This window comes from Pristiophorus japonicus, unplaced genomic scaffold (assembly GCF_044704955.1).
Source record: "Pristiophorus japonicus isolate sPriJap1 unplaced genomic scaffold, sPriJap1.hap1 HAP1_SCAFFOLD_1235, whole genome shotgun sequence".
Taxonomy (NCBI): domain Eukaryota; kingdom Metazoa; phylum Chordata; class Chondrichthyes; family Pristiophoridae; genus Pristiophorus; species Pristiophorus japonicus.
Window position 1 is genome coordinate 21,697 of NW_027250899.1, and position 21,595 is coordinate 43,291.

The 21,595-nt window shown below is 53.9% G+C and overlaps 1 protein-coding gene across 1 annotated transcript in view; it reads left to right on the plus strand.

Annotated features, from left to right (window-relative positions):
* The window catches only part of LOC139242139 (telomerase protein component 1-like), a gene marked incomplete at both ends in the record, with an annotated part of 87,124 nt that overhangs the window by 20,151 nt on the left and 45,378 nt on the right, over positions 1-21,595 (plus strand). Inside the window, 3 exons of the mRNA XM_070870253.1 lie at positions 3,323-3,440; positions 8,109-8,306; positions 13,738-13,919. Of these exons, the coding sequence (XP_070726354.1) occupies positions 3,323-3,440; positions 8,109-8,306; positions 13,738-13,919 (498 nt within the window). The remainder of the gene's footprint in view (positions 1-3,322; positions 3,441-8,108; positions 8,307-13,737; positions 13,920-21,595) is intronic.

Sequence of the window (21,595 nt, forward strand, 5' to 3'; positions counted from 1 at the left end):
CGCCCCTCCCCCTCTCTCTCCGCGCCCCTCCCCCTCTCTCTCCGCGCCCCTCCCCCTCCTCTCCGCGCCCCTCCCCCTCTCTCCGCGCCCCTCCCCCTCTCTCTCCGCGCCCCTCCCCCTCTCTCTCCGCGCCCCTCCCCCTCTCTCTCCGCGCCCCTCCCCCTCTCTCTCCGCGCCCCTCCCCCTCTCTCTCCGCGCCCCTCCCCCTCTCTCTCCGCGCCCCTCCCCCTCTCTCTCCGCGCCCCTCCCCCTCTCTCTCCGCGCCCCTCCCCCTCTCTCTCCGCGCCCCTCCCCCTCTCTCTCCGCGCCCCTCCCCCTCTCTCTCCGCGCCCCTCCCCCTCTCTCTCCGCGCCCCTCCCCCTCTCTCTCCGCGCCCCTCCCCCTCTCTCTCCGCGCCCCTCCCCTCTCTCTCCGCGCCCCTCCCCCTCTCTCTCCGCGCCCCTCCCCCTCTCTCTCCGCGCCCCTCCCCCTCTCTCTCCGCGCCCCTCCCCCTCTCTCTCCGCGCCCCTCCCCCTCTCTCTCCGCGCCCCTCCCCCTCTCTCTCCGCGCCCCTCCCCCTCTCTCTCCGCGCCCCTCCCCCTCTCTCTCCGCGCCCCTCCCCTCTCTCTCCGCGCCCCTCCCCCTCTCTCTCCGCGCCCCTCCCCCTCTCTCTCCGCGCCCCTCCCCCTCTCTCTCCGCGCCCCTCCCCCTCTCTCTCCGCGCCCCTCCCCTCTCTCTCCGCGCCCCTCCCCCTCTCTCTCCGCGCCCCTCCCCCTCTCTCTCCGCGCCCCTCCCCCTCTCTCTCCGCGCCCCTCCCCCTCTCTCTCCGCGCCCCTCCCCCTCTCTCTCCGCGCCCCTCCCCCTCTCTCTCCGCGCCCCTCCCCCTCTCTCTCCGCGCCCCTCCCCCTCTCTCTCCGCGCCCCTCCCCCTCTCTCTCCGCGCCCCTCCCCCTCTCTCTCCGCGCCCCTCCCCCTCTCTCTCCGCGCCCCTCCCCCTCTCTCTCCGCGCCCCTCCCCCTCTCTCTCCGCGCCCCTCCCCCTCTCTCTCCGCGCCCCTCCCCCTCTCTCTCCGCGCCCCTCCCCCCCTCTCTCCGCGCCCCTCCCCCCCTCTCTCCGCGCCCCTCCCCCCCTCTCTCCGCGCCCCTCCCCCCTCTCTCCGCGCCCCTCCCCCCTCTCTCCGCGCCCCTCCCCCTCTCTCTCCGCGCCCCTCCCCCTCTCTCTCCGCGCCCCTCCCCCTCTCTCTCCGCGCCCCTCCCCCTCTCTCTCCGCGCCCCTCCCCCTCTCTCTCCGCGCCCCTCCCCCTCTCTCTCCGCGCCCCTCCCCCTCTCTCTCCGCGCCCCTCCCCCTCTCTCTCCGCGCCCCTCCCCCTCTCTCTCCGCGCCCCTCCCCCTCTCTCTCCGCGCCCCTCCCCCTCTCTCTCCGCGCCCCTCCCCCTCTCTCTCCGCGCCCCTCCCCCTCTCTCTCCGCGCCCCTCCCCCTCTCTCTCCGCGCCCCTCCCCCTCTCTCTCCGCGCCCCTCCCCCTCTCTCTCCGCGCCCCTCCCCCTCTCTCTCCGCGCCCCTCCCCCTCTCTCTCCGCGCCCCTCCCCCTCTCTCTCCGCGCCCCTCCCCCTCTCTCTCCGCGCCCCTCCCCCTCTCTCTCCGCGCCCCTCCCCCTCTCTCTCCGCGCCCCTCCCCCTCTCTCTCCGCGCCCCTCCCCCTCTCTCTCCGCGCCCCTCCCCCTCTCTCTCCGCGCCCCTCCCCCTCTCTCTCCGCGCCCCTCCCCTCTCTCTCCGCGCCCCTCCCCCTCTCTCTCCGCGCCCCTCCCCCTCTCTCTCCGCGCCCCTCCCCCTCTCTCTCCGCGCCCCTCCCCCTCTCTCTCCGCGCCCCTCCCCCTCTCTCTCCGCGCCCCTCCCCCTCTCTCTCCGCGCCCCTCCCCCTCTCTCTCCGCGCCCCTCCCCCTCTCTCTCCGCGCCCCTCCCCTCTCTCTCCGCGTCCCTCCCCTCTCTCTCCGCGCCCCTCCCCCTCTCTCTCCGCGCCCCTCCCCCTCTCTCTCCGCGCCCCTCCCCCCTCTCTCCGCGCCCCTCCCCCCTCTCTCCGCGCCCCTCCCCCCTCTCTCCGCGCCCCTCCCCCTCTCTCTCCGCGCCTTTCCCCCTCTCTCTCCGCGCCTCTCCCCCTCTCTCTCCGCGCCTCTCCCCCTCTCTCTCCGTGCCCCTCCCTCTCTCTCCCCCTCTCTCTCCGCGCCCCTCCCCCCTCTCTCGGCGCCCCTCCCCCTCTCTCTCCGCCCCTCCCCTCTCTCTCCGCGCCTCTCCCCCTCTCTCTCCGTGCCCCTCCCTCTCTCTCCCCCTCTCTCTCCGCGCCTCTCCCCCCTCTCTCGGCGCCCCTCCCCCTCTCTCTCCGCCCCTCCCCCTCTTTCCGCGCCCCTCCCCCTCTCTCTCCGCGCCTTTCCCCCTCTCTCTCCGCGCCTCTCCCCCTCTCACTCGGCGCCTCTCCCCCTCTCTCTCCGCGCCTCTCCCCCTCTCTCTCCGTGCCCCTCCCTCTCTCTCCCCCTCTCTCTCCGCGCCTCTCCCCCCTCTCTCGGCGCCCCTCCCCCTCTCTCTCCGCCCCTCCCCCTCTCTCTCCGCGCCCCTCCCCCTCTCACTCGGCGCCTCTCCCCCTCTCTCTCCGCCCCTCCCCCTCTCACTTGGCGCCTTTCTCCCTCTCTCTCCGCGCCCCTCCCCCTCTCTCCGCGCCTCTCCCCCTCTCTCTCCGCGCCTCTCCCCCTCTCACTCGGCGCCTCTCCCTCCCTCTCTTTCCGCGCCCCTCCCCCTCTCTCTCCGCGACTCTCCCTCCCTCTCCCTCCCTCTCTCTCCGCGCCTCTCCCCCTCTCGCTCTACGCCTCTCCCCCTCTCACTCGGCGCCCCTCCCCCTCTCTCTCCACGCCTCACCCTCCCTCTCTCTCCGCGCCCCTCCCCCTCTCTCTCGGCGCCTCTCCCCCTCTCTCTCGGCGCCTCTCCCCCCTCGCTCCGCGCCTCTCCCTCCCTCTCTCTCCGCGCCTCTCCCTCCCTCTCTCTCCGCGCCCCTCCCCCTCTCTCTCGGCGCCCTCTTCCTCTCTCTCTATCCGCGCCTCTCCCCCGTCTCTCCGCCCCTCCCCCTCTCGCTCCGCCCCTCCCCCTCTCGCTCCGCCCCTCCCCCTCTCGCTCTGCCCCTCCCCCTCTCGCTCTGCCCCTCCCCCTCTCGCTCCGCCCCCCTCCCCCTCTCGTTCTCTCCCCCCACACCCCAGGTGGCTTCAGCTCACACACCGCCAGCGCGAGAAACCGTTCGTTGAAATTTGATGTCTTTTATCGACTGACGTTGTCCCCCGTTTTCCCTGTCTGTCTGTTTGCAGTTACCGCAGCGAGTGGGGAGGGGAGGTGGAGGGGCGGCCGTACCTGACGGGACTGGAGGAGTTTGGGGCCAGCGTCCTCGCCTGCCTCTGGGAGGCCATCGTCCGCCAACACTGCCAGGTCAGCTCGGGGCCCGGGGGCTCCCCGGCCCCTCCCATTCTCCACCGGCCAGCCGTTCCAGTCGGAGGGGATTCCCCCGCTGATCCGCCTCTTCCCGGGCGGGATTGGGACGACCTGAGGTGCTCCTGGTAGAGAGCCGGCACGGGCTCGACTGACCGAGTGGCCTCCGACTGTGCTGTAACCGTTCTATGGTTCCCCGGGCTACAGTCGGACACGGGGGAGGCCTGTTCCCCGGGCTACAGTCGGACACGGGGTGGCCTGTTCCCCGGGCTACAGTCGGACACGGGGTGGCCTGTTCCCCGGGCTACAGTCGGACACGGGGTGGCCTGTTCCCCGGGCTACAGTCGGACACGGGGTGGCCTGTTCCCCGGGCTACAGTCGGACACTGGGTGGCCTGTTCCCCGGGCTACAGTCGGACACGGGGGAGGCCTGTTCCCCGGGCTACAATCAGACACGGGGTGGCCTGTTCCCCGGGCGACAGTCAGACACTGGGTGGCCTGTTCCCCGGGCTACAGTCGGACACGGGGTGGCCTGTTCCCCGGGCTACAGTCGGACACGGGGTGGCCTGTTCCCCGGGCTACAGTCAGACACGGGGGAGGCCTGTTCCCCGGGCTACAATCAGACACGGGGTGGCCTGTTCCCCGGGCGACAGTCAGACACGGGGTGGCCTGTTCCCCGGGCTACAGTCGGACACGACGAGGCCTGTTCCCCGGGCTACAGTCAGACACGGGGAGGCCTGTTCCCTGGGCTACAGTCAGACATGGGGGAGGCCTGTTCCCCAGGCGACAGTCGGACACGACGAGGCCTGTTCCCCGGGCTACAGTCAGACACTGGGTGGCCTGTTCACCGGGCTACAGTCGGACATGACGAGGCCTGTTCCCCGGGCTACAGTCAGACACTGGGTGGACTGTTCCCCAGGCTACAGTCAGATACGGGGGAGGCCTGTTCCCCGGGCTACAGTCAGACACGGGGCGGCCTGTTACCCGGGGCTACAGTCAGACACGGGGCGGCCTGTTACCCGGGGCTACAGTCAGACACGGTGCGGTCTGTTCCTGGGCTACAGTCAGACATGGGGAGGCCTGTTACCCGGGGCTACAGTCAGACACGGGGAGGCCTGTTCCCCGGGCTACAGTCAGACACTGGGCGGCCTGTTCCCCGGGCTACAGTCAGACACGGGGGAGGCCTGTTCCACGGGGCTACAGTCAGACACTGGGTGGACTGTTCCTGGGCTACAGTCAGACACGGGGCGGCCTGTTCCCCGGGCTACAGTCAGACACGGGGAGGCCTGTTCCCTGGGCTACAGTCAAACACGGGGGAGGCCTGTTCCCCAGGCGACAGTCAGACACGGGGAGGCCTGTTCCCTGGGCTACAGTCAGACACGGGGGAGGCCTGTTCCCCGGGCTACAGTCGGACACGACGAGGCCTGTTCCCCGGGCTACAGTCAGACACTGGGTGGCCTGTTCCCCGGGCTACAGTCGGACATGACGAGGCCTGTCCCCCGGGCTACAGTCAGACACGGGGGAGGCCTGTTCCCCGGGCTACAGTCAGACACGGGGAGGCCTGTTACCCGGGGCTACAGTCAGACACGGGGAGGCCTGTTACCCGGGACTACAGTCAGACATGGGGCGGCCTGTTACCCGGGGCTACAGTCAGACACGGGGCGGCCTGTTCCCCGGGCTACAGTCAGACACGGGGCGGCCTGTTCCTGGGCTACAGTCAGACACGGGGAGGCCTGTTACCCGGGGCTACAGTCAGACACTGGGCGGCCTGTTCCCCGGGCTACAGTCAGACACTGGGCGGCCTGTTCCCCGGGCTACAGTCAGACACGGGGCGGCCTGTTCCTGGGCTACAGTCAGACACGGGGCGGCCTGTTCCTGGGCTACAGTCAGACACTGGGCGGCCTGTTCCCCGGGCTACAGTCAGACACGGGGTGGCCTGTTCCTGGGCTACAGTCAGACACGGGGCGGCATGTTCCCCGGGCTACAGTCAGACACGGGGCGGCCTGTTGTGCACATAAGAACATCAGAACACAAGAAACAGGAGCAGGAGTCGGCCATTCGGCCCCTCGAGCCTGCTCCACCATTCAATACGATCATGGCTGATCCGATCATGGACTCAGCTCCACTTCCCCGCCCGCTCCCCATAACCCTTCACTCCCTTATCGCTCAAAAATCTGTCTATCTCCGCCTTAAACATATTCAATGACCCAGCCCTCCACAGCTCTCTGGGGCAGAGAATTCCACAGATTTACAACCCTCCGAGAGAAGAAATTCCTCCTCATCTCAGTTTTAAATGGGCGGCCCCTTATTCTAAGACCATGCCCCCTAGTTCTAGTCTCCCCCATCAGTGGAAACATCCTCTCTGCATCCACCTTGTCGAGCCCCCCTGATGATAATATACCTTTCGATAAGATCACCTCTCATTCTTCTGAACTCCAGTGAGTAGAGGCCCAACCTGCTCAACCTTTCCTCATAAGTCAACCCCCTCATCCCCGGAATCAACCGAGTGAACCTTCTCTGAACAGCCTCCAATGCAAGTGTATCTCTCCTTAAACACGGAGACCAAAGCTGCACGCAGCGAATGTCTCGGAATGGAAAGATTTGACGATCAAATGTCATGCGACGTGGTCCCTATCCTCCGTCGAGGATTCTGCCAGGCTGCCCCCGCAGCGAGGTTGAGATCAGATGATTCCATTTGTCCACGGAGCGAGGATAAGTCCCACCTTCCCCTCCCCAATAGCGGGGAGAGGAGGGAGCGGGTCGCTCCCACACACGGGGCAGCGATGCGGGATTGGGCGGCCAGGGTCTGGAGCCCGGGGAAGGGGGTCCGAAAAGCTTTCCCCGGGGTTGGGCGGGGCAGCAGTTGCAGCATCCAAATTCGTTGGCTGCAGTTGCAAACCTTTTTCCGATGCAAAATTTAGTGCCCTAAGGAGCCTCCAACCGAAAATCCAGTCCCGGGTCTGCAACCCAGAAGAGAATGCCGTCTGGAGTACTGCGTGCAGTTTTGGTCACCTTACTTAAGGAAGGATATACTAGCTTTGGAGGGGGTACAGAGACGATTCACTCGGCTGATTCCGGAGATGAGGGGGTTACCTTATGATGATAGATTGAGCAGACTGGGTCTTTACTCGTTGGAGTTCAGAAGGATGAGGGGTGATTACAACATGCTGCGGTGCAGAGGGACCTGGGGGTCCTTGTGCATGAATCCCAAAAAGTTAGTTTGCAGGTGCAGCAGGTAATCGGGAAGGCGAATGGAATGTTGGCCTTCATTGCGAGAGGGATGGAGTACAAAAGCAGGGAGGTCCTGCTGCAACTGTACAGGGTATTGGTGAGGCCGCACCTGGAGTACTGCGTGCAGTTTTGGTCACCTTACTTAAGGAAGGATATACTGGCTTTGGAAGGGGTACAGAGACGATTCACTCGGCTGATTCCGGAGATGAGGGGGTTACCTTATGATGATAGATTGAGTAGACAGGGTCTTTACTCGTTGGAGTTCAGAAGGATGAGGGGTGATCGTATAGAAACATTTAAAATAATGAAAGGGATAGACAAGATAGAGGCAGAGAGGTTGTTTCCACTGGTCGGGGAGACTAGAACTAGGGGGCACAGCCTCAAAATACAGGGGGAGCCAATTTAAAACCGAGTTGAGAAGGAATTTCTTCTCCCAGAGGGTTGTGAATCTGTGGAATTCTCTGCCCAAGGAAGCAGTTGAGGCTAGCTCATTGAATGTATTCAAGTCACAGATAGATCGATTTTTAAGCAATAAGGGAATTAAGGGTTACGGGGAGCGGGCGGGTAAGTGGAGCTGAGTCCACGGCCAGATCAGCCATGATCTTGTTGAATGGCGGAGCAGGCTCGAGGGGCTAGATGGCCTACCCTTGTTCCTTGTTCCTTGTTCCTTGTTCCTTGTTCCTTGTTCCTTGTTCCTTGTTCCTTGTTCTTATTATGTTCTTATTATGTTCTTATGTTCTTATGTTTTTTTGTTTTTTTGTTTTTTTGTTTTTTTGTTCTTTTGTTCTTTTGTTCTTTTGTTCTTTCTTTTGTTCTTTCTTTTGTTCTTTCTTTTGTTCTTTTGTTCTTTTGTTCTTTTGTTCTTTTGTTCTTTTGTTCTTTTGTTCTTTTGTTCTTTTGTTCTTTTGTTCTTTTGTTCTTTTGTTCTTTTGTTCTTTTGTTCTTTTGTTCTTTTGTTCTTTTGTTCTTTTGTTCTTTTGTTCTTTTGTTCTTATGTTTCGGATGGGACGTTAAACCGAGGCCCCGTCTGCCCTCTCGGGTGAACGTAAATGATTCCACGGCCAGTATTTCGAAGAAGAGCAAAAGGGGGGCGGGAGGGGTTATCCCCCCGGGTGAACCGGGCGTAATATTTATCCCTCGACCAAACCTTTTTGTTTAAAAATTAAAAAAAACCCACAGGGGTGATTTGGTCATTATCGCCCCGCTGCTTTGTGGGATCTTGCTGTGCGCCTATTTGCTACAATGACGACACCGGCCAGACTTGCCAAAAAAAAAAACCCCACCCAACAACAGCAACGGTGCGTGTTGGGCCGCGGCGCCCCTCCGGGGACGGTACGCGAGGCGGTGAGAGGGCGGTGTGTCAACGCGGCGGGAAAGCTTCCCCGCGTTCTGGTCCTAAAACGCCGCCGGGCGTGTGTTTCTGCGTCTCTCCCGGCAGGAGGACGGCGGCTCGGAGGCGGGACTGGCGGAGGACGAGGAGGCCCTGCAGGGCGGCTTCCTGGAGGCCCAGAGCTGCCGGCGCTTCGGCCGGGTCAAGCAGCTGGCCGCGGCCGTGTCCAACGTCCGTGCGTGCCGGCAGGGCGGCGTCGCCTTTATCATCCACGGCAGGCCCAGCGAAGGCAAGACCGCCTTCATGGTATGGAACGTTCCGGGTCATTCCGCTTACTGCGGCTCGGCGGGCAGCACCCTCTCTCCTCCTCCTCCTCCTCCTGAGTCGGAAGGTCGTGGGGTCAAGTCCCCCCGCTCCAGGCCCGTAAATCGAGGCTTGACGCTCCCAGCGCAGTGCTGAGGGAGCCCCGCACTGTCGGAGGGTGCCGTCTTTCGGACGAGACGTTAAACCGAGGGGCCCCCGTCTGCTCTCTCGGCGTCAACGATCCCGCGGCCACTGTTTCGAAGAAGAGCAAGGGGGGGGGGGCGGGGGGGAGGTTATCCCCGGTGTCCTGGGGTCCGATATTTATTCCCCCCCACCCCCAAACATCAAAAACACAGCCGGATCTGGTCATTTATCACCAGTGCCGTGTGTGGGAGCTTGCTGTGCGCAAATTGCCGTTTCCCCACACATTACAACAGCGACTGCGCTTTCAAGTGCCTGCAAAACATATTTGAGACGCCCGCTGCTTGTGAACGGCGCTATGCGAATGCAAGTCTTTTACTCTTCGTTCGACCCAACATCTCCCCTTGACGTCCTGTCACGCGACCATCGCTGAACCCGAACACACCACCAGCGCAACCTGGGGGGGGGGGGGGCAGCGGGGGGGGGGGTGGGTCACCAGTCAGCAGACACTCAACTGGGCCGTCAGCGTAAATGCCACGTCCGCCTCCTGACTTTACCCCCAAGCCGTGACGAGGACTGCATTCAGCTCCGAGCACCGAAACCTCCAGGGATATCCTTGGCCTCGGGCGAGCTGCGTGCAGCACAGATTCACCAGAAGGACGCTGGGGCTAACGGGGTTAAATTACTTCGGATATACTGGCCTTTTGTCGGCAACCAGTCCATGCTGCCTTTTATGCTCCACTCGAGCCTCATAGAAGCATAGAAAATAGGTGCAGGAGTAGGCCATTCGGCCCTTCTAGCCTGCACCGCCATTCAATGAGTTCATGGCTGAACATGAAACTTCAGTACCCCCCTTCCTGCTTTCTCGCCATACCCCTTGGTCCCCCGAGTCGTAAGGACTGCATCTAACTCCCTTTTGAATATATTTAGTGAATTGGCCTCAACTACTTTCTGTGGTAGAGAATTCCACAGGTTCCCCACTCTCTGGGTGAAGAAGTTTCTCCTCATCCCGGTCCTAAATGGCTTGCCCCTTATCCTTAGACTGTGACCCCTGGTTCTGGACTTCCCCAACATCGGGAACATTCTTCCTGCATCCAACCTGTCTAAACCCATCAGAATTTTAAACGTTTCTATGAGGTCCCCTCTCACTCTTCTGAACTCCAGTGAATACAAGCCCAGTTGATCCCAGTCTTTCTTGATAGGTCAGTCCCACCATCCCGGGAATCAGTCTGGTGAATCTTCGCTGCACTCCCTCAATAGCAAGAATGTCCTTCCTCAAGTTAGGAGACCAAAACTGTACACAATACTCCAGGTGTGGCCTCACCAAGGCCCTGTACAACTGTAGCAACACCTCCCTGCCCCTGTACTCAAATCCCCTCGCTATGAAGGCCAACATGCCATTTGCTTTCTTAACCGCCTGCTGTACCTGTATGCCAACCTTCAATGACTGATGTACCATGACACCCAGGTCTCGTTGCACCTCCCCTTTTCCTAATCTGTCACCATTCAGATAATAGTCTGTCTCTCTGTTTTTACCACCAAAGTGGATACCTCACATTTATCCACATTACACTTCATCTGCCATGCATTTGCCCACTCACCTAACCTATCCAAGTCACTCTGCAGCCTCATAGCATCCTCCTCGCAGCTCACACTGCCACCCAACTTAGTGTCATCCGCAAATTTGGAGATACTACATTTAATCCCCTCGTCTAAATCATTAATGTACAGTGTAAACAGCTGGGGCCCCAGCACAGAACCTTGGAGTACCCCACTAGTTACTGCCTGCCATTCTGAAAAGTACCCATTTATTCCTACTCTTTGCTTCCTGTCTGACAACCAGTTCTCAATCCACGTCAGCACACTACCCCCAATCCCATGTGCTTTAACTTTGCACATTAATCTCTTGTGTGGGACCTTGTCGAAAGCCTTCTGAAAGTCCAAATACACCACATCAACTCCTCCCGCCTTTCCTCGTCTAAATCTATCGGCATAACCCTCTATTCCCTTCTCCCTCGTATCTCCAGCCTCCCCTTGAATGCATCGATACTATTTGCCTCAACCCCTCCCTGTGGCAGCGAGTTCCTCATTCTCACCCCTCTCTGGGTACAGACGTTTCTTCTGAATTCCCCATTGGATTTCTGGGTGACTATCTTATATTGACGGCCTCGAGTTATGCTCTTCCCCACAAGTGGAAACGTTCTCTCTCTGCATCCGCTCGATCAAAACCTTGCGTCGTTTTCAAGACCTCGATAAGGTCAACCCCTCAGAGTTCTCGTGTCAAGAGAAACGAGGCCCCAGCCTGTTCATCCTCCCCTGACATGTACCCCCTCGCATTTCTGGCATCGTCCTTGTAAATCTTCTCTGCGCCCTCTCCCAGTGCCTCTCTATCTTTTTTTTAATAATATGGCGACCAGAACTGTGCGCGGTGCTCCGAGTGTGGTCTAACCAAGGTTCATTACAGGTTCAGCATAACTTCCCTACTGTTCAATTCTATACAACAACAAAAACTTGTATTTGTATAACGCCGTTGAATTAGTGAAACGTCCTGAGCCGCTTCACAGGAGTATTATGAGACAAAATTATTTGACGCAGAGCTACATAAGGAGAAATTAACGCAGGTGACCAAAAGAGGTCGGTTTTAAAGAGCGTTTTGAAGGAGAAAGAGAGGCGGAGGGGTTTAGGTGGGAAATTTCTGAGCTTTTAGGGCCGAGGTAACGGAATACCTCCAGAAATAAACCCTAGTTCCTGGTTTGCTTTTTTTAATGACCTTGTTTTGACCTGTGTCGCAACTTTTAGCGACTTGAGTAGTTGTACGCCCGAGATCCCTTTTGTTCCTCTACCCCGCCCAGACTCGTGACCTCCCCTATTCTTCCAACCAAATGTACTACCTCTCAGTTATCTGTGTTGAATTTCATTTGCCAGTGATATGCCCCTCCTGCAAGTTTATTAATGTTCCCCCTGTAATTTGATGCAAGCCTCCTCAGTGCTGACTCTTGGCCCCCAATTTTGGTGTCATCCGCAAATTTAGAAATTGTGTTTTTGATTCCAAAGTCTAAATAGTTCATATAAATTGTGAACAATAGTGGTCCCAGCCAACAAGAACAGAAGAAGTAGGAGCAGGAGTCGGCCATTCGGCCCCTCGAGCCTGCTCCGCCATTTAATACGATCATGGCTGATCTGATCATGGACTCAGCTCCACTTCCCCGCCCGCTCCCCGTAACCCCTGACCGGTTAAGAAACTGTCTATCTCTGTCTTAAATTTATTCAATGTCCCAGCCTCCACAGCTCTCTGAGGCAGGGAATTCCACAGATTTACAACCCTCTGACCCCTCCGATTTGGTTTTTTTGTCCTGAGCGGGCCATCAACTCCTTTTGAGCTCGACCTTTTCATCTGTGGGCAAATTTTACAAAATCTTTTACAACCTGAGCAACTACTTAAAAGCAAATAGACAGTAATGCCACACCGCCACTCCAACTGTCTCAAATCATGAGACAATCAGACAAGGTTCTAGACGGGATTAACATGACTTTTGAATTCTACTCCTGGAGCGATGAACCCCAATGCTATATTTGCACTTTTATGGCATTTTTAACCTGCGTTGCTACTTTCAATGATTTGTGAAGTGATACCCCGAGATCCCTTTGCCCTTCAACCCCACGTATTTACCAAAGAGTAGGTAGCCGCCTTATTACTCCTCTCAAAATGCACCACCTCACACTTATTTATATTGACTAAATGTGTCATTACATGCCCATTCTGAAAGTTTGTTCATGGTCGAATTAATTAAAAACGTTTAGTTCGCTGTACAATCTCCCTCGCCAGTCTCTCTCTCTCTCTCCCTCCCTCCCCAGTCTGTCTGTCTGTCTCTCTCTCTCTCTCCCTACCCCAGTCTCTCTCTCGTTCTCTCTCTCTCTCTCTCTCTCTCTACCCCAGTCTCTCTCTCGCTCTCGTTCTCTCTCGCCCTCTCTCTCTCTCGCCCTCTCTCTCTCTCGCCCTCTCTCTCTCTCGCCCTCTCTCTCTCTCTCGCCCTCTCTCTCTCTCTCGCCCTCTCTCTCTCTCTCGCCCTCTCTCTCTCTCTCTCGCCCTCTCTCTCTCTCTCGCCCTCTCTCTCTCTCTCTCTCGCCCTCTCTCTCTCTCGCCCTCTCTCTCTCTCTCTCTCGCCCTCTCTCTCTCTCACCCTCTCTCTCTCTCTCGCCCTCTCTCTCTCTCTCGCCCCCTCTCTCTCTCTCGCCCTCTCTCTCTCTCTCGCCCTCTCTCTCTCTCTCGCCCCCTCTCTCTCTCTCGCCCCCTCTCTCTCTCTCGCCCCCTCTCTCTCTCTCACCCCCTCTCTCTCTCTCGCCCCCTCTCTCTCTCTCGCCCCCTCTCTCTCTCTCGCCCTCGCTCTCTCTCTCGCCCTCGCTCTCTCTCTCGCCCTCGCTCTCTCTCTCGCCCTCGCTCTCTCTCTCGCCCTCTCTCTCTCTCTCGCCCTCGCCCTCGCTCTCTCTCTCGCCCTCGCTCTCTCTCTCGCCCGCTCTCTCTCTCGCCCTCTCTCTCTCTCTCGCCCTCTCTCTCTCTCTCGCCCTCTCTCTCTCTCTCGCCCTCTCTCTCTCTCTCTCTCTCTCGCCCTCTCTCTCTCTCTCTCGCCCTCTCTCTCTCTCTCTCGCCCCCTCTCTCTCTCTCTCGCCCTCTCTCTCTCTCTCGCCCTCTCTCTCTCTCTCTCGCCCTCTCTCTCTCTCTTTCGCCCTCTCTCTCTCTCTTTCGCCCTCTCTCTCTCTCTCGCCCTCTCTCTCTCTCTCGCCCTCTCTCTCGCCCTCTCTCGCTCTCTCTCTCTCTCTCTCGCCCTCTCGCCCTCTCTCTCTCCCTTCCCGTCTCTCTGTAATTTGATATTTTCGGATTAAGATCCTAGTTTTGGATTTAACTAAATCACACTCAAACTCAGCATAAATTTCTATCATATTATGATCACTGCTCCCCAGAGGCTCCTTTACTACAAGGTTATTAATTAACCCCTTTGTGTTAACTAACCCTGTCTCAGACATAAAATAGCCTATTCCCTAGTTGGGTCCTCGACGTACTGACCTGGAAAACTATCTTGAATGCATTCTGTAACTTGGGCTGTTTTTAATACTTTAAGGCTGCTGTTTAAGTGCAAGTTATTGTTTATTGATCGTAGTCAGTGACGACGGAATTGCACCCCAGCGTATCGCGGCCACGGCAGCGGCAGAAACAAACATCACCGTGGCTTTGACCCCGGCAGGAACCGAGGCCTCACTAATACATGCACTCCCCCTCCCCCCTCCCCCTCTGTAGGCCAGCCTGGTGACCCAGCTCAGCACCAGCCACACAGACAAATGTCCGGGACCGTCCGATCTCCTCTTTCACTTCACAGCAGCCAGCGAGAGAGCTCAGGATGGCGCCAGCATGCTTCACCGGCTGTGTGTGTTGCTCAACACCAGGCTGAACGGGCGGCAGGAGATTCCACGGAGTTACAGGTGAGGAGGGCAGCAGCCGAGTTATTCAGCAGGGTGAGGGTCACTCACTAACTGTACAGAGTCACTGTTTATTCAGGGTAAGGGTCACTCACTAACTGTACAGAGTCACTGTTTATTCAGGGTAAGGGTCACTCACTAACTGTACAGAGTCACTGTTTATTCAGGGCGAGGGTCACTCACTAACTGTACAGAGTCACTGTTTATTCAGGGTGAGGGTCACTCACTAACTGTACAGAGTCACTGTTTATTCAGGGTAAGGGTCACTCACTGTAACTGTACAGAGTCACTGTTTATTCAGGGCGAGGGTCACTCACTAACTGTACAGAGTCACTGTTTATTCAGGGTAAGGGTCACTCACTGTAACTGTACAGAGTCACTGTTTATTCAGGGTAAGGGTCACTCACTAACTGTACAGAGTCACTGTTTATTCAGGGTAAGGGTCACTCACTAACTGTACAGAGTCACTGTTTATTCAGGGTAAGGGTCACTCACTAACTGTACAGAGTCACTGTTTATTCAGGGTAAGGGTCACTCATTAACTGTACAGAGTCACTGTTTATTCAGGGCGAGGGTCACTCACTAACTGTACAGAGTCACTGTTTATTCAGGGTAAGGGTCACTCACTAACTGTACAGAGTCACTGTTTATTCAGGGCGAGGGTCACTCACTAACTGTACAGAGTCACTGTTTATTCAGGGTAAGGGTCACTCAATAACTGTACAGAGTCGCTGTTTATTCAGGGCGAGGGTCACTCACTAACTGTACAGAGTCACTGTTTATTCAGGGTAAGGGTCACTCACTAACTGTACAGAGTCACTGTTTATTCAGGGTAAGGGTCACTCACTAACTGCACAGAGTCACTGTTTATTCAGGGTAAGGGTCACTCAGTAACTGTACAGAGTCGCTGTTTATTCAGGGTAAGGGTCACTCACTAACTGTACAGAGTCACTGTTTATTCAGGGTAAGGGTCACTCACTAACTGTACAGAGTCACTGTTTATTCAGGGTAAGGGTCACTCACTGTAACTGTACAGAGTCACTGTTTATTCAGGGCGAGGGTCACTCACTAACTGTACAGAGTCACTGTTTATTCGGGGTAAGGGTCACTCACTGTAACTGTACAGAGTCACTGTTTATTCAGGGTAAGGGTCACTCACTGTAACTGTACAGAGTCACTGTTTATTCAGGGTAAGGGTCACTCACTAACTGTACAGAGTCACTGTTTATTCAGGGTAAGGGTCACTCACTAACTGTACAGAGTCACTGTTTATTCAGGGTAAGGGTCACTCACTGTAACTGTACAGAGTCACTGTTTATTCAGGGTAAGGGTCACTCACTAACTGTACAGAGTCGCTGTTTATTCAGGGCGAGGGTCACTCACTAACTGTACAGAGTCACTGATTATTCAGGGTAAGGGTCACTCACTAACTGTACAGAGTCGCTGTTTATTCAGGGTAAGGGTCACTCACTAACTGCACAGAGTCACTGTTTATTCAGGGTAAGGGTCACTCAGTAACTGTACAGAGTCGCTGTTTATTCAGGGTAAGGGTCACTCACTAACTGTACAGAGTCACTGTTTATTCAGGGTAAGGGTCACTCACTAACTGTACAGAGTCACTGTTTATTCAGGGTAAGGGTCACTCACTGTAACTGTACAGAGTCACTGTTTATTCAGGGTAAGGGTCACTCACTAACTGTACAGAGTCACTGTTTATTCAGGGTAAGGGTCACTCACTAACTGTACAGAGTCACTGTTTATTCAGGGTAAGGGTCACTCACTAACTGTACAGAGTCACTGTTTATTCAGGGTAAGGGTCACTCACTGTGTAACTGTACAGAGTCACTGTTTATTCAGGGTAAGGGTCACTCACTAACTGTACAGAGTCACTGTTTATTCAGGGTAAGGGTCACTCACTAACTGTACAGAGTCACTGTTTATTCAGGGTAAGGGTCACTCACTAACTGTACAGAGTCACTGTTTATTCAGGGTAAGGGTCACTCACTAACTGTACAGAGTCACTGTTTATTCAGGGTAAGGGTCACTCACTGTGTAACTGTACAGAGTCACTGTTTATTCAGGGTAAGGGTCACACACTAACTGTACAGAGTCACTGTTTATTCAGGGTAAGGGTCACTCACTGTAACTGTACAGAGTCACTGTTTATTCAGGGTAAGGGTCACTCACTGTGTAACTGTACAGAGTCACTGTTTATTCAGGGTAAGGGTCACTCACTAACTGTACAGAGTCACTGTTTATTCAGGGTAAGGGTCACTCACTAACTGTACAGAGTCACTGTTTATTCAGGGTAAGGTTCACTCACTAACTGTACAGAGTCACTGTTTATTCAGGGTAAGGGTCACTCACTAACTGTACAGAGTCACTGTTTATTCAGGGTAAGGGTCACTCCCTGTAACTGTACAGAGTCACTGTTTATTCAGGGTAAGGGTCACTCACTGTAACTGTACAGAGTCACTGTTTATTCAGGGTAAGGGTCACTCACTAACTGTACAGAGTCACTGTTTATTCAGGGTAAGGTTCACTCACTAACTGTACAGAGTCACTGTTTATTCAGGGTTAGGGTCACTCACTGTGTAACTGTACAGAGTCACTGTTTATTCAGGGTAAGGGTCACTCACTAACTGTACAGAGTCACTGTTTATTCAGGGTAAGGGTCACTCACTGTAACTGTACAGAGTCACTGTTTATTCAGGGTAAGGGTCACTCACTAACTGAACAGAGTCGCTGTTTATTCAGGGTAAGGGGCACTCACTAACTATACAGAGTCACTGTTTATTCAGGGTAAGGGTCACTCACTGTAACTGTACAGAGTCACTGTTTATTCAGGGTAAGGGTCACTCACTGTAACTGTACAGAGTCACTGTTTATTCAGGGTAAGGGTCACTCACTAACTGAAAAGAGTCACTGTTTGTTCAGGGTAAGGGTCACTCACTAACTGTACAGACACTCTTTATTCAGGGTAAGGGTCACTCACTAACTGTACAGAGTCACTGTTTATTCAGGGTAAGGGTCACTCACTAACTGTACAGAGTCACTGTTTATTCAGGGTAAGGGTCACACACTAACTGTACAGAGTCACTGTTTATTCAGGGTAAGGGTCACTCACTAACTGTACAGAGTCACTGTTTATTCAGGGTAAGGGTCACTCACTAACTGTACAGAGTCACTGTTTATTCAGGGTAAGGGTCACTCACTAACTGTACAGAGTCACTGTTTATTCAGGGTAAGGTTCACTCACTAACTGTACAGAGTCACTGTTTATTCAGGGTAAGGGTCACTCACTAACTGTACAGAGTCACTGTTTATTCAGGGTAAGGGTCACTCCCTGTAACTGTACAGAGTCACTGTTTATTCATGGTCAGAGTCACTGTTTATTCAGGGTTAGGGTCACTCACTGTGTAACTGTACAGAGTCACTGTTTATTCAGGGTAAGGGTCACTCACTAACTGTACAGAGTCACTGTTTATTCAGGGTAAGGGTCACTCACTGTAACTGTACAGAGTCACTGTTTATTCAGGGTAAGGGTCACTCACTAACTGAACAGAGTCGCTGTTTATTCAGGGTAAGGGGCACTCACTAACTATACAGAGTCACTGTTTATTCAGGGTAAGGGTCACTCACTGTAACTGTACAGAGTCACTGTTTATTCAGGGTAAGGGTCACTCACTAACTGTACAGAGTCACTGTTTATTCAGGGTAAGGGTCACTCACTAACTGTACAGAGTCACTGTTTATTCAGGGTAAGGGTCACTCACTGTAACTGTACAGAGTCACTGTTTATTCAGGGTAAGGGTCACTCACTAACTGAAAAGAGTCACTGTTTGTTCAGGGTAAGGGTCACTCACTAACTGTACAGACACTCTTTATTCAGGGTAAGGGTCACTCACTAACTGTACAGAGTCACTGTTTATTCAGGGTAAGGGTCACTCACTGTAACTGTACAGAGTCACTGTTTATTCAGGGTAAGGGTCACACACTAACTGTACAGAGTCACTGTTTATTCAGGGTAAGGGTCAACTCACTGTAACTGTACAGGGTCACTGTTTATTCAGGGTAAGGGTCAACTCACTGTAACTGTACAGAGTCACTGATTATTCAGGGTAAGGGTCACTCATTAACTGTACAGAGTCACTGTTTATTCAGGGTAAGGGTCACTCACTGTGTAACTGTACAGAGTCACTGTTTATTCAGGGTAAGGGTCACACACTAACTGTACAGAGTCACTGTTTATTCAGGGTAAGGGTCACACACTAACTGTACAGAGTCACTGTTTATTCAGGGTAAGGGTCACACACTAACTGTACAGAGTCACTGTTTATTCAGGGTAAGGGTCAACTCACTGTAACTGTACAGAGTCACTGTTTATTCAGGGTAAGGGTCAACTCACTGTAACTGTACAGAGTCACTGTTTATTCAGGGTAAGGGTCACACACTAACTGCACAGAGTCACTGTTTATTCAGGGTAAGGGTCACTCACTAACTGTACAGACACTGTTTATTCAGGGTAAGGGTCACTCACTAACTGTGCAGAGTCACTGTTTATTCAGGGTAAGGGTCACTCACTAACTGTACAGAGTCACTGTTTATTCAGGGTAAGGGTCACTCACTGTAACTGTACAGAGTCACTGTTTATTCAGGGTAAGGGTCACTCACTGTGTAACTGTACAGAGTCACTGTTTATTCAGGGTAAGGGTCACTCACTAACTGTACAGAGTCACTGTTTATTCAGGGTAAGGGTCACTCACTAACTGTACAGAGTCACTGTTTATTCAGGGTAAGGTTCACTCACTAACTGTACAGAGTCACTGTTTATTCAGGGTAAGGGTCACTCACTAACTGTACAGAGTCACTGTTTATTCAGGGTAAGGGTCACTCCCTGTAACTGTACAGAGTCACTGTTTATTCATGGTCAGAGTCACTGTTTATTCAGGGTTAGGGTCACTCACTGTGTAACTGTACAGAGTCACTGTTTATTCAGGGTAAGGGTCACTCACTAACTGTACAGAGTCACTGTTTATTCAGGGTAAGGGTCACTCACTGTAACTGTACAGAGTCACTGTTTATTCAGGGTAAGGGTCACTCACTAACTGAACAGAGTCGCTGTTTATTCAGGGTAAGGGGCACTCACTAACTATACAGAGTCACTGTTTATTCAGGGTAAGGGTCACTCACTGTAACTGTACAGAGTCACTGTTTATTCAGGTTAAGGGTCACTCACTGTAACTGTACAGAGTCACTGTTTATTCAGGGTAAGGGTCACTCACTAACTGAAAAGAGTCACTGTTTGTTCAGGGTAAGGGTCACTCACTAACTGTACAGACACTCTTTATTCAGGGTAAGGGTCACTCACTAACTGTACAGAGTCACTGTTTATTCAGGGTAAGGGTCACTCACTAACTGTACAGAGTCACTGTTTATTCAGGGTAAGGGTCACACACTAACTGTACAGAGTCACTGTTTATTCAGGGTAAGGGTCACTCACTAACTGTACAGAGTCACTGTTTATTCAGGGTAAGGGTCACTCACTAACTGTACAGAGTCACTGTTTATTCAGGGTAAGGGTCACTCACTAACTGTACAGAGTCACTGTTTATTCAGGGTAAGGTTCACTCACTAACTGTACAGAGTCACTGTTTATTCAGGGTAAGGGTCACTCACTAACTGTACAGAGTCACTGTTTATTCAGGGTAAGGGTCACTCCCTGTAACTGTACAGAGTCACTGTTTATTCATGGTCAGAGTCACTGTTTATTCAGGGTTAGGGTCACTCACTGTGTAACTGTACAGAGTCACTGTTTATTCAGGGTAAGGGTCACTCACTAACTGTACAGAGTCACTGTTTATTCAGGGTAAGGGTCACTCACTGTAACTGTACAGAGTCACTGTTTATTCAGGGTAAGGGTCACTCACTAACTGAACAGAGTCGCTGTTTATTCAGGGTAAGGGGCACTCACTAACTATACAGAGTCACTGTTTATTCAGGGTAAGGGTCACTCACTGTAACTGTACAGAGTCACTGTTTATTCAGGGTAAGGGTCACTCACTAACTGTACAGAGTCACTGTTTATTCAGGGTAAGGGTCACTCACTAACTGTACAGAGTCACTGTTTATTCAGGGTAAGGGTCACTCACTGTAACTGTACAGAGTCACTGTTTATTCAGGGTAAGGGTCACTCACTAACTGAAAAGAGTCACTGTTTGTTCTAACTGTACAGAGTCACTGTTTATTCAGGGTAAGGGTCACTCACTAACTGTACAGAGTCACTGTTTATTCAGGGTAAGGGTCACACACTAACTGTACAGAGTCACTGTTTATTCAGGGTAAGGGTCACTCACTGTAACTGTACAGAGTCACTGTTTATTCAGGGTAAGGATCACACACTAACTGTACAGAGTCACTGTTTATTCAGGGTAAGGGTCAACTCACTGTAACTGTACAGGGTCACTGTTTATTCAGGGTAAGGGTCAACTCACTGTAACTGTACAGAGTCACTGATTATTCAGGGTAAGGGTCACTCATTAACTGTACAGAGTCACTGTTTATTCAGGGTAAGGGTCACACACTAACTGTACAGAGTCACTGTTTATTCAGGGTAAGGGTCACTCATTAACTGTACAGAGTCACTGTTTATTCAGGGTAAGGGTCACTCACTGTGTAACTGTACAGAGTCACTGTTTATTCAGGGTAAGGGTCACACACTAACTGTACAGAGTCACTGTTTATTCAGGGTAAGGGTCACACACTAACTGTACAGAGTCACTGTTTATTCAGGGTAAGGGTCACACACTAACTGTACAGAGTCACTGTTTATTCAGGGTAAGGGTCAACTCACTGTAACTGTACAGAGTCACTGTTTATTCAGGGTAAGGGTCAACTCACTGTAACTGTACAGAGTCACTGTTTATTCAGGGTAAGGGTCACACACTAACTGCACAGAGTCACTGTTTATTCAGGGTAAGGGTCACTCACTAACTGTACAGGCACTGTTTATTCAGGGTAAGGGTCACTCACTAACTGTGCAGAGTCACTGTTTATTCAGGGTAAGGGTCACTCACTAACTGTACAGAGTCACTGTTTATTCAGGGTAAGGGTCACTCACTAACTGTACAGAGTCACTGTTTATTCAGGGTAAGGGTCACTCACTAACTGTACAGAGTCACTGTTTATTCAGGGTAAGGGTCACTCACTAACTGTACAGAGTCACTGTTTATTCAGGGTAAGGGTCACTCACTAACTGTACAGAGTCACTGTTTATTCAGGGTAAGGGTCACTCCCTGTAACTGTACAGAGTCACTGTTTATTCATGGTAAGGGTCACTCACGAACTGTACAGAGTCACTGTTTATTCAGGGTTAGGGTCACTCACTGTGTAACTGTACAGAGTCACTGTTTATTCAGGGTAAGGGTCACTCACTAACTGAACAGAGTCGCTGTTTATTCAGGGTAAGGGGCACTCACTAACTATACAGAGTCACTGTTTATTCAGGGTAAGGGTCACTCACTGTAACTGTACAGAGTCACTGTTTATTCAGGGTAAGGGTCACTCACTAACTGTACAGAGTCACTGTTTATTCAGGGTAAGGGTCACTCACTAACTGTACAGAGTCACTGTTTATTCAGGGTAAGGGTCACTCACTGTAACTGTACAGAGTCACTGTT